Consider the following 15,502-nt stretch of genomic DNA (forward strand, 5'->3'; position numbering starts at 1 on the left):
TGTGACCATTCTCACATACAATAACAGGTAACTTGCATCATAACTCAATACAAAGGAATGCACTAAAATATCACTAACATTAAGGGATAATTAGGTTATGTGACAGATATTATACTCTGTAAAGATAAAAGCAACTTAACTCAGAATTATCATCTGATTATAGGCCATACATAGAAAAGGTAAGGAAACATAAAATAACCACTATTTACTCTGTGAGGCTGCTCCAACTTCAAATGTATTCCAGGAGAGAAAAATAGCGTGGGTCTGTTCCTAATACAATGGTGATTACAGAACAGCAATGACAAAGGTTTCATATATACTGAGAAAGCTTTAGCTCAGAAAACTGAATTTCTGAGGTTCTTCTTCTTCTTTTTTTTTTTTTTTTTGGTACTGGGTATTTAACTCAGGGATATTCAACCACTGAGCCACATCCCCAGCCCTATTTTGTATTTTATTTAGAGACAGGGTCTCACTAAGTTGTCTAGTGCTTTGCCATTGCTGAGGCTGGCTTTGAACTCACATTCCTCCTATTTCAGCCTCCTGAGACACTGGAATTACAGGCATGCACCACCACACCTGGCTGAGGTCCTTTCTTTAGTTAAAAAAAATCAGATTATAGGACCCCTGAAATTCCTACCTGCTCCAATACTTAATTATGCTTTTTGTTACCTTAAGATACATGTTTATCTTCTCTATTTTAATCTTAACCTTCCCAGTTAATTAAAATGAACATGACAATTTGGTACAGCTCACTCGGTTGTAATCATTTGAAACAACCTTGTGGTTCTTAGAATTTTGTGTCTGAAGCTCTTCGTATAGAAGTTTAAAAAAAAGTGAAGTAATTATTTATTGGGTGCTTTCTATGTTCAAGAAATGGTGCTATCTTATTCAGTTAAAAATTCTATGAAATTATCAATCTCTGTTTTACAGATGAGAAAACTGAGGTTCAGAGAGTTTTCAAAAATTGTATCATTGTTCCAGCTCTCAGACTCATGAAATAAAACTCCTTTGACATGAGGTCCTGAGTTTCTTCTCCATGCAAGTTTTCAAACGTCCCATAACAGGAACCTTGGTATTCTGTGTTCTGGTCATGATGCTGACACCCAGAAGTCTAGGAAACCATTTTGTTCTGTTGAAATTTACATTGATTTCCATCACCACCATTCTAAATTCCACATTCGCTCCTGAATTGACTACAACTTTAAATTTCCGTCTCTGGGTCTGCTTCTTTTCTTAGATGGGAACCCAGGTCCATTAGCCAATAGATCATTAGATAAGGAAGGAAATCAAGGCCCAGATGGAATGCCCAGGATTGAGGTCAGTCGCCACTTAGAACTCTAGTTTGCAACTGAGATTCTAATGCATTTCAATTCAGCTTTTAATGCATTTTTATTCTGCATCTACCTTCTGAATCAAAAATGTCCTTTGTCAAGAAACAATTTCACTTTACCTTCAGTTCCTTCTGGCAAAATGGAAGTAGCAGTGATTTGTAAAATCTATGTAATTTCAGGGCAATCAAATACCTTGAAACTTCCACGAAAGCTTGAATTTTAAGAAACTGACAGAAAACATGCTACCAATTATTTTTAATCCAGTTGCCTAAGAATTAAATAGAGCTGGGTGCAGTGGCACACACCTATAATCCTAGAAGCTCAGGAGGCTGGGGCAGGAGGATCATGAGTTCAAAGCCAGCCTCAGCAATGGCGAGGCACTAAGCAACTCAGTGAGACCCTGTCTCTAGATGAAATACAAAATTTTGGGTTGGGGATGTGGCTCAGTAGTTGAGTGCCCCTGAGTTCAATCCCCAGTACCCCCTCAAAAAAGAATTAAATCAAGTTTCTTCAAATATTTCTAATGATTGTTTTTACTGCCAAGATCCAGTCTGCCTCTTGAAAACAAAATGATATGTTTCCCTTTGAAAAGCAACATGCACGTAAAAATTAAGACTAGAAAGAATAACGGAGACAGAGAATGAAATTAGCTAAGTAAATAAATATGGCAACCACAGAATGTGAATGGTTTAAAAAAATGCACCCCCTCCAAAAAAGAAAAAAAAATATAAAACAAAATCACTTATTTTTAACTATTGATAATAAAGCATTACTAGGCTGGGGTTGTACCTCAATGGTAGAGTATTTGCCTAGCACATGTGAGGCACTGCGTTTGATACTCAGCACCACATAAAAAATAAATAAAATAAAGGTATTATGTTCATCTACAACTAAATATATATATATATATATATATATATATATATATATATATATATATATATAAGAAAAGTAAGCATTGTCTCATCCTGATTAGTGCAAATAGGATAAGTTTAGCAGTAAAAAATGGGGGCCACCTTATTAACTTTAGGAGTGAAGCATCAAAACTGAACTAGAGATTTGTTTCTAGTCCAAAAGCAGGGACTGGATTTACCCTCATGTTCTAAATGACCCCTAAAAGACAAATGTATGAAATCTTGATTTTCAGATAGTGAACAACCTGTAGCAAAGGACAGTGATCTCAGGGAAGGGGAAACAAAAGAGATGAGCCTTGTGATCACATCAGTTTACTGCCTGGGAGGTAATTACCTGACTAAAGCTCAGCGGAAAGGTGGAGGGGAATCCTAGAGCCCAGAGAACAGAGGTCAGACTTCAGAGAAGGCAAGCAACTACAGTTTGTGGAGTGGAATACTAGATAGGAAGCAGCAACACAAAAACAGAACTCCAGATATCTGTGCAGGTGCAAGTAACCTGACAGTAGAAATAACATTCATATCTGCGGGTCCTTGCAGATCCACTAGCTAAACTGAGTTTGGATCATTCCCCAAGGATTATAGCCATGCTGACCTCTCCACTTAATGCAGACATCACATGACTCAGATCAACCTCCAACAGTTACCCTGAGTTCAGGCACAGTAAGTGCCTATTCTCCCTCATGGTCTATCCTCTGCGTATCCTAAGTCACTTATACATTCCAGGAAAGTGGACCTGCAGCAGGGGAAGGGAGAGGAAGGAGCACCTGTATGCACATTTGGGTCCAGAAAGGAGCATGTTGAACCCTGGAACTTAATGGATACCTGCCGTCATGTGGTACATGGCTTGGAGCTGAAGTGAAGATATTTAGTAGCTACAGTTGTTCTTGTTAGTTTTTCAAAGGAGAAAATTATTGTCCTCCTTACCACCTCAACATTTTGGCTCCTGCTAGAAGACCATGGAATATTTCTAGCCTTAGCTTTGAACCTCTGTCCAGTTTCTTTCTCTCTCTCTCTCTCTCTCTCTCTCTCTCTGTAGTTGTAGATGGACAGCATGCCTTTATTTATGTGCTTAGTTTCGTATGCAGTGCTGAGGATCAAACCCATTGCCTCACGTATGCTAGGCAAGCACTCTACCACTGAGCCACAGCCCAGTCCTTCTGTCCAGTTTCAGAAGGTTTTTTTTGGAAGGAAAGTTTCCTAAACATAGACTCTCAAACCAGCACTTTTAAACATATCAAAATAGAGAATAACAAGGGTTTAAACAGAAAAACAATTTTTTATTATATTCTATCTACATCATTGTTCATCAAATTGAATGTCTTTGAGTTTCAAGGTGACTGTAGATATGGAGGGAAAACCATTTGTACAAATCCATGTAAGCCTCTCTCTGCCAAAATGTAAGGTTGCCTTCATTTCTTCCTAGCCAAAACCTGTTCCTGCTCTGTCATCTCCCCTTTGTCTTCCAACACCAGTTCTTTCCCATGCTTTGCTATTGCATTCTTTCTGTTTCTCAAGGTCCCTTTCTCTCCTCATGCCACCCAAGTCTAAGGTTACAATGATGCTTTCACAAAACATGGTCGAAGAAATGACTCTCCAAGCACAGATAGCAGGAAGTCTGGGGCTCATGCACTTGGATTCAAAGTCTGGCTGAGTCACAAACTGTCTATGTGACATTTTGCGAGTTACTTAAGCTCTCTGTGTCTCAGTTACGTTATTTGTAAAAGGTAAACCTTAATAGCCGGTGCTTTGTAGAGTCACCATGAGGATTAATAAGATAATGCTCTAAAAGCTCTCAGCACAGTGCCTAGCACATAGTAGGCCCTCAATAAATGTTATTTAGCTATTGTTTATTAATGTTTATAAATGTGGTTTAGCTATTGTTATTAATAGTCATCTTTTACTTAGGGTTTTGCTTGATCAATCACCAAGATCATGAATGAAAGAGAATTCTGTACTTAATTTTCTTTCTTTTCAGAAAGGGAAAAGGGATAGATAGATCTGAGGTTCATGAACTAAAGGGAGAAAGACATGCTATGAAGATGCTAGGATATGAAAAGCTTGAGAAATAAAGCCCTGTTTATTATTTCATCAATTCCTTCTCCCTCCTCAGAAACATGCAGAGAGAAAGCTTGAGCATATTTAAGTCCTCAGGCTCAGAATATGGCCTCACTTCTCCATGAGAAATGCTGCATTCAGAATCACTGGTGACCAAAATTCAATGGATCCTTTTAAGCCATATCATAATGCAGCACAACATCAGAAGCAGGAAAAAAAAATCATGCGACTTATTTTTTTTAACAGGTTGTGGAAATTGTGGAAAAGCTTGTTACACTGAGGATGAAGGAAGCTTACTCACCTGCAGGAGTCTACTTGTCTGATTAAGGTTTGGCCCCTTTGCAAAGCATCAGCTGTGCACTCTTTAATTTCTCTGTGTAATTCCTCATGCCTTGCTGCCAAGACAGGCAGACTTAAACCCTCTGATGTAAGGAGCTTAAGGTAAGCTTCAACTCTTCCAAGTACATCAAATGCCTGCCAAAGAAAACAGACTTTTATTTTCTGCTTTTCTAGTTTAAAATCTACAACCATGTGTACACAAAACACTGGCGATTAAACCGGACCATTCAATTTATTAGTTTAATCATCACCAAAAAACAACTATCGAAGCCTTGGAAAACAGCAGTATAGTTTTAAGCCTCCCTTTAGGAAAACTGATCACAGTTTAGTTCAGCATAAATAAATGTCAACACCAGAAATTACCAAAACAGTTTACCTTGAGAATGTATCTGTACAACACAAACAGTTACAAACTGTGGAATTTGGAGAATCTGGTTTATATTTTGCACATTTTATACTAGATACAGATAAAGGGTTGAGCTATTTAAAAAATATTAGATATCCTTTACTGACATAAATTTCTCAGTCTTAAAAGGAAGTTTCCTAATAAAGTATACTGTGAACGTGAAACACCATAGGGGAATATGGAGGAAATTACTAATTTTCCTTTTCTCCCTTGCCTGTTCAAAGACCTCAGCCCACTCCCTCCAAACCATACCTCTGCCTAGTGAGGAAATTACAATTTAGTGCTAAAGCAGTGCACAGAGGAGGACCAAGGTACTATTTCTTTTCAGATGTGCAAAACAGAATTACGTATAAAAAGTAGCCTTGAATACCAAGATATTGTCTTAAGACTTTTTTTTTTAAGATTTTTTTTAAAGAGAGAGTGAGAGAGTAGAGAGAGAGAGAGAGAGAGAGAGAGAGAGAATTTTTAATATTTATTTTTTAGTTCTCGGCGGACACAACATCTTTGTTGGTATGTGGTGCTGAGGATCGAACCGGGGCCGAGCGCGCTACCGCTTGAGCCACATCCCCAGCCCCTTGAGAGAAGACTTTCAAATTCCTTTATTTTCATCCTGCATTAGCAGCCCAACTACCTGGTGCAGGGTATTAAGCTTATAGAATAAACACAGGTTAGAAAGCAGTTATCCATTCACTTTTAAGGTTGACTTGGCATTAAAATAGAGGAGCACATGTCATTAAGGAAATCAGTCTGTGGTAATACAAGGTAAGAACAGGAAGCAGAGTGCAGTGGTCTTCATAGGTCTCCTGATATTCCATGTCTGGTATTCATCTGGAGAACAGATGAGTTAGGAAAGTCAAAGAAAAGCTGAAGAGATCTGTTGCCTTTCATTAGGACTGGGAGAAACCACCTTGCATAATGCTCCATGCCAATCTCAAGAACCGTCCTGATAACAGAAAGCACCCGTAGCTGCACAGTCAGGCCAGGGCTGTGGAATGTGGCCTTCCTGCACTCCTGAGCTGGAAGCCAATGAGCTTGGCAGGGGCCATGGGAATGTAGCAGGAAGACCTCACAGGAGACTCTGGGGAGGATCCCAGACTGTGAGAAATGAGAACAGATGGGTTCATGGGTCTGGTACTACTGAGACCCGAGAGACGCCAGGGGAGGTTCTTGGGAAAGGCAATTAAGCCAAATGTAAAAGCTACATACAGTTGTGGAAGAGTTTAAATGCACCCAAGTCCCAACACCTGACTGCTTCTTAGGAAATAAGTCTTAGTGGCATAATTAGAATTGAAATTTTCCAATGGACGCCCTAAAATGCTATATTAACTGGTCTGTGGGTATTCTGTTCTCCCAACCAGAGTCCTCATAGGTCTCAAGTCGGCTCTATTTGCTTACAGTGTTTAAACAAGCTCATTCCCCTTTATTTAGCAGCTGAAAAGAAGTAACAATGACTCAGTTTAATGAGAATGGACTATGTGCTGCTTCCATACAGTAAGGGACATGTAACTTTTTATTCACTCAGCAAATATTATCGAATGCCTATCCCATTCCAAGTGTATCATCTCTAAGACCCCCTGGGAGGGCAAGAAATTATCCATGTTGGGTGATTGGAAAGATTGGGAAAATCAAGTCTCAGGAAGGTTAAGTAAATTGCACTAAGTCACAGTTGTAAGGGACAGATTTGAGATTTACACCCAATTTGTTTGGCCCTGAGGGTCCTGCTCTTAAACCCTAGGCTATAGCTTCATGTGGCAAAGAGTTATAATAGAAAGCTTAAGAAAGAAGGAGTATTTCAGAAAAAGGCTGTGATCTTGAGTGGAAAATGTAGGGTTTGGGTTTTTTTAAAAGACTTTATTGTATCCTTTTTTTAAAAAAAAATACCTTTATTTTATTTATTTTTATGTGGTGCTGAGGACCAAACCCAGTGCCTCACACATGCCGGGAAAGTGCTCTACCACCGAGCTACTTTCAGCTGCAAAGGAAGGGTTTTTCAACTTATTTTCTCTAACTAAATGTCTAGTTTTCCTTGCTATAGGTGAGGGATACATAGAAAAGTTAAAAGGTTGATGCAGAGAAAGATGGAGAGAAAGATTTCTTCTGCACTATAAGACTATAAAAGAATAAAAGTTGGGTTTTTAGAGGAGATGGGTAGTGGGGATTGAACTCAGGGGCACTCAACCACTGAGCCACATCCACAGCCCTAATTTGTATTTTATTTAGAGACAGGGTCTTAATGAGTTGCTTAGTGCCTCCCCATTGCTGAGGCTGGCTTTTAACAGATGACTCTCCTGCCTCAGCCTTTTCAACCACTGGGATGACAGGTGTGTGCCACCCCGCTTGGCAGAAAGAAAGTGTTTTAAAGAAACTTTGACCCTAAAGAACTCTTTCTTATCTAATACTTCTTCCTTCTTGCAGTTGTCAACAGAGCCAAATGCAACAAGATGCCGACGTCAGAAAAGAAGATGACTTCCTGGATTCTTCCAGTGTTCATTGAAATATCACTTGACATTAACTACTGTTTCTGAAGTTTTGTTTTATATTTTAATTCTTTATTGCTTATTTTGAATAAAGCAGAGCCTCTTGTTAATTGAGGATTTATTATAAAGTCAATGCCTGAAGCAAAAATCTGGTGCAATCAAAATTATCCTCTCCCTAAAAATCACCCTTAGAGTTTAAGATATGTGAATTAGTGATTAAGGTGACACATCTTCACACTGGAATTGAGAAGCCCTGAGTTACATTAAAGGATGACATGTCAGGGTATTCTCTCCTTTCTTCCTTTAAAATAATTCCCAAGATCTTAGTAAGAACAGGAAAAGCATGGAGAACTCCAAAGTGTTGCTTCTTGCATAGAAGTTGAACTCCATTCTGTTTTCCTATTAAGCCAGTATAACCTTAAGACATACCATGTTTGTTGTTGTTTTAAGAATGAAAGAAGAAGGAAATATGAAAGTAACTAGGCATTATGACAGATATGCAATAAATACTCCACAAATATTTGCTGTTTTGCCAAACCTTGATTCATTCATTCAGTGCATATTAAAAAGCCACTGAGGAGGGGAGGCTGCCTGCTGTGTGTCATTCATCCCAGGGGGCCTGGGGCACTGTTGCCACTCTCATGTCTTCAGGCATTGCTCTCTTCACAGGCCTGAGCACTGAAGCCACAAAGTCATTAAACACATGTGTGATATCACTCTATCCCTGAATGCTATGATAAAAGCATCATTTCCTAATATAATGGAAGTAAAAATGAAGGGCAGAATATTCAACAGGAGGAGATAAATCAGGCTCGGTGGTGTACACCTGTAATCCCAGAGGCTTGGGAGGCTGAGGCAGGAGGATCACAAGTTCAAAGCCAGCCTCAGCAAAAGTGAGGCATTAAGCAACTAAGTAAGACTTTGTCTCTAAATAAAATACAAAATAGGGCCTGGGATGTGGGTCAGTAGTCGAGTGTCCTATGAGTTCAATCCCCAGTAACTCACCCCCCCCCCAAAAAAAAAGGGAGGAGATAATTCTATCAAGGACAAAAGTAACTCATAACTTGGAAGAGAAATAGCAAACTTTCCTTTCAGAGCTGTTTTTTTTAATAGATCTAAGTGCTAGGAAAGCATTGAATTATAAATTGTTCTATGTAGCACACTTAATAAAACTATAGCAGAAAAAGGAAATGAGTGATTTCATTCCTAATTAGCCCAACAAATACATCTGTAGAACACCTGCAGGTGAGGTGGGCAGGATGCTGTAAGAGAACTTATTCCTTAAAGTAAATCTTAATCTAACCCCAAGGGAATAATCTGTACACAGAAATAAAAGCTAAACTTCTTGACTTTAAGAGGAAGTCTCTTTCAAGATTATAATGTGTGTGATTGTCTAAATTATATGCAAAACTCCTTTCTCTCATTCCCATGAAGAATTAGATGAGAAATCCACGTGCTGATTCCAGAAATGATCTAAGTATTATTGCTCTCACTTAATCTACTCCAAAAATAGAACAGAGGGCTTTTTGATTTACCATATCTATAGAGAACATGATAAACTTGATCCAGCCTGGAAAGAATCTCTTGATTGCACGTACAGTACAGAATGGGTTATTTCTAGAAATGAGAACACTGTGACCCCCACATAAACTCCTTTGGAATTAATGGTTCCCCTCTAGTTTTTCTCTTCACAGCTCCCTCTTTCTTTAAACCTTATCCACGCAGGTCATATAAAGCTTTTATGACTGGATTGGGGAAAAGGATGTAAGCACAAAGATATTTTCTCCTTCTGAATCCCAGCTCTTCTTGAACATTTCAAATGACACTACTCAGCTCTTAGGCAAGGAAGAGATGGCATGCACTCCTTAGGGCCCTAATTTGGAAAAGACCAAGGAGTTGCTGGGGTTTTGTTCTTTAAGAGGCTAATAAAAACCTTTCCTTTTTCCCTTGTTCAGTACAAGATCCAAGGCAGGCTGCACCACATCAAATAGAGATGATATCAGGACATGGCACATTTTATTCTTTAAAAAAAATATCTACAAGACTAATGGTTTAGACAAGAATCACAAGTTTTCTAGCATAATTCTTATATCATGTTGCTTCACAGAGATGTTTAATAAGAAAATTTTAGCTGCTTCACTAATTTGAAAAGAATCAACATTAAACCACAACAAGACAAAAGTATGAACTTTGAAATTAACCAACGACAAAAACTCAACTCAGCTTCTTTCTAATCAGAGTGCTTGATTCTACTACCTATGGAGATCCACATTTCCTCTGGGTTCACTATAGAGACCAAAATTTCATTTTACTTTCTTGAACATGACTGGAGATAACTGCTGGTGGCCCTCAACCTGCCAAGATGATTCTTAATTCAGGTCCTGGCCAGAAAGGTTCAAGATTTCAAATCCTTGAAGGCTAGGGGCTCCGGGGTGAGGGGTTTCAACTCTGAAGCTCACTGCCCACTGCTGCTGCTCCTGCCTCTTCCTTGTCCCAATGGCCCTTGCTACTGGGACCAGGAACCCCTTCCCCTTTCAGGGTGAATCAGTGGCATTAATAACAACAGGTGTTACAGCTACTACCTCCTAATGCAGGTTTTGCCCCACAATCTGAAAAAATTGAGGACTGGAAAAGAAGGAGTTTTAGGTTTAAAGTAACAAATATCAAAAGCATTTTACAAACAAGGAATGGAGAGTGTTTAGGTATTGACCATCTCAGTTTCTTTGGGATAAATCCTCCTTAGAAATGGAAACCAGACCCATTAAACAGAACTTTAGGCAGCTGGTATCTGTAAGTAATTTGTGGTTTCTTTTATCCAAATTGACCTAAATAATTTGTAGGATGATCTTGGGAATATTAATGTAGAAAATTCCCGTTTATAATATATTAAGCATTTGGTTTCCTTTCTTTGTTCAAAAAAAATATTCATTGAAATCTAGAATTTATATCGTCAGCAATGTGCTGGGGATATAAAAATGAACAAAAGTGTTGAAGTCACACTAGTGTGGCTAGTCTGATATTAAATGCTTGTACAATGACAAAATAGTAGCTAACATTTAGTGACTGTTGTTATTCGATGCGCTAGCTATATATTAATTTAGCATGATGATCCTGTGAAGTTTATATAATTAGTATTTAACAGATTTTAAAAAAAAGCCCAAGTGCAAGGGAAGTTAATTTACTACTGTAAGTCACAGGGCTAAGTGTCCGAGACCAGATTCATTCCAAGCCTGACTCCAAAATGCACCATGTTATTCTAGCAAAGGGTCAGCATTGTTTATTTTATATATTTTTTTTTTTTTAAAAAAGAGAATGAGCAACAATAAAACTGGATGTCCTGATATGACTATTAAATATGGACTGAGTTTTGGACCCTCATGAGAATGTAAGGTGTTAAAGGCATTCCTTCTTTTCTATAATTTTTCTGTTATATATATTTTAATGCTTTTATGCTAATAGTACAGTCGTAGTTATCAAATATTTGCTGTTGTTTAGACAGAATTCTAAAGCCCAAAGGTATCTAAATCCTACTGTCACCATTCTCTTGGGAATATAAAAGGAGCGTGAATTAACACATGATCTGCTTGCTTCTCCTGGTGAGGTTTGCCCTATCATAACTTTTCAAGTCCTTAAACAACTCTGCATATTTAAGGACATTTGGCATAAAGCAGATACTCCTTGACATGGCATCCAAGACCTTCCTGGCCCCCTCGAAGCTCCTACTGCTTTTGATTCTCCTCACTCTGAGCAGACATCCTACACTTCATACAAAATGACCCATCTTTGGGTCCCCAAACATGACATGACTTTGCACCATCCACCTCTCTCCCACTTCTTTTTGCCCGATCCTGCTAGGCTTAGCTCAGGGGTCCCATCCTCTGGAGATGCCGTCCTTGATCCTTTTATCGCTGGGCCAGGTTAGAAGTCTCTGCTCAGAGTTCCCTGCTGAATGGGCTAACTCCATTGCTGCTTTGGCAGGGTGCTCCACCCTCCTGTTCCCTTACCTCCTTTCTAAACTAGACCTGACAGGGTCTGGAAGATGCAGATGGTACCTGTCATTGGTTTAGCTCAAATGCCCATTTCATGCCCAGAAACAGAAATGCGAGGACTATAACATCTTAGTTATATGTAAATAAGGAAGAAGGAGAGATAGGGAAGAAGGTTGCTCTAGTTGTTTCCAACAGAGAAGGAAGTTCTGGGAAAGAAGAATCCGAGTGAGGCTACTAAAGAACTGTAAAACTGAAAGTAATTACATCTCCCTTGGTATCTAGTAACAAGCAACTTAATTTCTTGAATTTTCTAATGTCATCTGTCATCTTAATGATTTTTTTTCTGGATAATATTTTCCGGATAATATTCTTTCAATATGTACAACAACTGGACTGTTTTGGTTAATTGTTTTCCATATCTGGGCTTAAAATGTATTTGTTTTAAAAATGCTAAAGTGATGATTGTATAAATGAAATTATACCATACTCCAGATTTGATTATTTTGTTTTCACCTGAAACAAAAATATTGCTGAAGGCATTACTGTTTTGTGTCATTATAAATATCTCGAAAATGTAACATTATCTTTATAAGAGATAGTAAACTTTGAACAACAATGGCAAAAGCAATGAAAGCTATAACATTATGTTTTTAATTAATTTTTGTGTGTTTCTTTGGCTGCCCCAACTTCTGCCTCACCTTTGCTTTCGGACTGACTACCCCAAACTCTCAGACCACATTCATAAAATAGATTTGGTCTCAGTCTCCTCTGCTTGCTTTTCCCAGTGAAATCACATGCCCAGGAGTGGAAGGCATGGAATATGAAAATTCATGGCCCATCATGTATGCTTGACAGCTTTGGGATCAATCACAGCTGTCCTATAAACACCAGCTCATGCTGTTATGTTCTTCAAACATACTATATACTTATCTGTTTGATTCAAGCTGCCTTCCCTAAACAATGATCAATACATTTTGGATGATCACTCAAGATTGATCAGAGCTACCTTTTCACGAACATGCCAGAAATACAATAGATAAGATAATCTATAATGATGAAGGATGCAAATTTGGGGGCATCGAGATGAGTGTCAGTAATAGATGCTGTGTTCCCATTTCATGCCATGTCCTTTAACTCATAGCAGCACTTGGTAATCAAAGGTACTCTTTTCCAATCACTGTTGACCATCGACCCTTTCTTGTACTTGTTGCTAAGTTGATTTAACACACAGGTTCACCAAATACAGTGGGAAACTTTAAAATGAAAAGGTTCTTGAATAACATGGCTCATTCTTCACTTTAATCCCTGGCTGGTTTTTGACAAACATCAGTAGCAATAACTCCTGACAGGCACTGTCACCTACTGCTCACTCCAGGTTCAAACAGCCACATCTCAAGCCACATGCTGCTTGTACTTCCTCTGAGGGAGAAACAGATTCACAAACCCTGGGTAATCATCCTCAAACCCTAGCAGAATTAAAGGAGAATCAATTGCACTCCTGAAATTATGGGGCAAAGGCATTGGGAGAACTGTTGTCCATGTGAACGATTAGGTGATAATTACATTTTATTGAATTTCACAAGTTATAAAATATATTGTCTTATAGATGCTTTGTTTTCTGCTATAGCCTAGTATTTAGAACAATGCCTGACACATGGAATTACTAAATTAAAGAATATCTAAAGAAGTGTATTAGTCTCATGAATTTTACATATTACTTATTCAATGACTTTAATAAAAGGAATTATTCAATGATGTCTAAAATCAGTAGAGAGAGGAATGAATGAGAATGAAAGGAAAAGCTGGGGGAAAATATTTCTAAATGATCGTAACCACAAACATGATAAAAATCTGGATAAATAAATTTAGATCTTAAAAATTTGCTAATGGTCCATTCTTCAGACAGATTTTGACATTCATTCCTTTCTCCATTAAGAAAATATTTTTTAAAAGTAAAATGTATATTTTTAAAATCCCATCTTTCTCTTTTTAGAAAAAATAATATTGACCTAGCTTCCAGAAATTTGAAATAAGAGACTGTTTGCTGAAAAAATAATTCTGCTTATCTAGAGTAGAATTGGATTTTGAGGAAAGTACCTTTTTTATTAAAGCATGACTTCCTCTTTGCTCCCAAAGTGCCAACACCTAGATTTGTGGGTGTTCTTTATGAGTGCCTGGTGCTTCCATTTATCTTACTGTTATACCAAGAGTACATGATCTTGACCTCTCTTTATTGGAGCCATTTCTGAGTATTGTATCGGCAGCTAGCAACTTTGGGATTGAGGTAATGTCTCCCCATTAAGACAAATAACAGACTTGCTTACTGCTTGCTATAAAACAGCAGATTCCACAAGTTGAGGGTTCCTCTCCTGAATACCATCCTCTGTATCATCCCTGTGGAAACTGGGCCCTTTAGAATGGATGTGACATGCTGTCGATCAGCTATGGCTTTTGCTGTAATGAAATCCTTCAACTCTGACCCAGAAGTCATGTGTCTTCTGTTAGCATCCATGAAACTGTGACAAGTTAACATCAGAGTCCTCAAGAGTTCTTGAGAGTATGACTTCATCTAAGGAGGGGATGGCTCATAATTAGAAAATTCCAGCACTCTCAAGATGCAAGAAAGTGAATTTTCAAAAGGAAAATTCAGTGTTTTAGATATTAAAAACAACAACAAAAATCCCTGATGCTATATATGAAAAATACTCCTTCACTCATGTAAATAGAAGTTTTAACCTGAAAAAAATCAAGAGATTTTGAAATTATATTAACTTTTTAAAATTCATCCCTCTATTTATTTATGAATGTTATTCCAAAGATTTAATAAAATGGTGATGTTAATAAAATAAAATTTGGAGTTTCCACCGAAAAAATCAAAAAAGGGAAAAAAAAACATTTGTAAGTCATGAGAGGATTTCTCTACTACAGGATCTCATGATTTACTGCTTCTTAATAATATAGTGAAGAATTCATTTTAAAAGTAATAATTAGACATCCATTTTCCAAACTTCAGCTTCTATTTTTGCTGAGGTAAAAGTATCTATTGTTTTTTTTTCATTGAATTTGTAGCTTTAAAGCTGGAAATTATTTCTTCGATGCTTTAAAAAGGGAGAAAAAATTCTAAATCTTTTGGATGCCACTTAGCTATAGAAATGCTATAGCATGGATGAATCCTAGTTCAGGTGATCATAATTTGCATAGTTAACAGGTATGGCATTCAAATGAGCAAACTCTAGGGAGTCTAGAAATCAAAAGTCTTGGGGGTTAAGAAATATGAATTCCATTCTCCAGATCTGAATTGTATTACTGAGTGATGGTGAGAAAGTAATAACTACTCTTGCCTTTCTCTTCCTCCTCTTCCTCCTCCTTTTTTTTTCATTAAATTTTACTAGAGATATTCCTTCTCCTTCAGGGCCAGGAGTAATATTAGAATAAAAATCTCTCCGGCAAAGTACTAAATAATAAGAGCAGAAAAAACAGGTGAAAAATGAGAGAGAGAGAGAGAGAGAAAGAGAGAGAGAAAATGAGAATGAATGTGTGAGAGAGGAATTCTATATTTGCAAGGCTGTAAACTATAGGGTTTCTAATAGAAACACTGCTTTGTAGCAACATGTTTTATAACTGTTTTCCTTAGAAACGATAATAATTGACTTGAGGATGACCCACTCAGTTTGTAGATTGAACATGAGATGTAAGTTAAAGTCTCTTATTCAAATATAGGACGGCTAAGAGGAACAACACTTCACATCTACACTCAATATATTCATTAATATGTTATTTCTCTTTTAAAAATAACAAAATCCCAACAACAAATAATTAAACAATAAATACTTCTTTAATGTTTTTATGATAATTCTAGCCCCCGTTTTAGGATTTTCCTATTCATCTTTTCAAAAGTTTCTTATTAATAAAGAAATTTAAAGTGAAGTTCCTCTTTGAAGGACACTGTACTCAGAGTCTATGTCATGACTTTAGATCACAATGTAACTAA

General features: G+C 37.5%; 1 protein-coding gene across 5 annotated transcripts in view; it reads right to left on the minus strand.

Moving 5' to 3' along the window:
- Positions 1–15,502, minus strand: part of CCDC141 (coiled-coil domain containing 141) — a 183,910-nt gene that overhangs the window by 60,259 nt on the left and 108,149 nt on the right. For all 5 annotated transcript variants that reach the window (XM_081261638.1, XM_081261640.1, XM_081261639.1 and 2 more), the window contains one exon: positions 4,602–4,774. In XM_081261638.1, coding sequence (XP_081117764.1) covers positions 4,602–4,774 — 173 coding nt within the window. The remainder of the gene's footprint in view (positions 1–4,601; positions 4,775–15,502) is intronic.

This window comes from Spermophilus citellus (assembly GCF_964194105.1).
Source record: "Spermophilus citellus genome assembly, chromosome: 11".
Classification (NCBI taxonomy): Eukaryota; Metazoa; Chordata; class Mammalia; order Rodentia; family Sciuridae; genus Spermophilus; species Spermophilus citellus.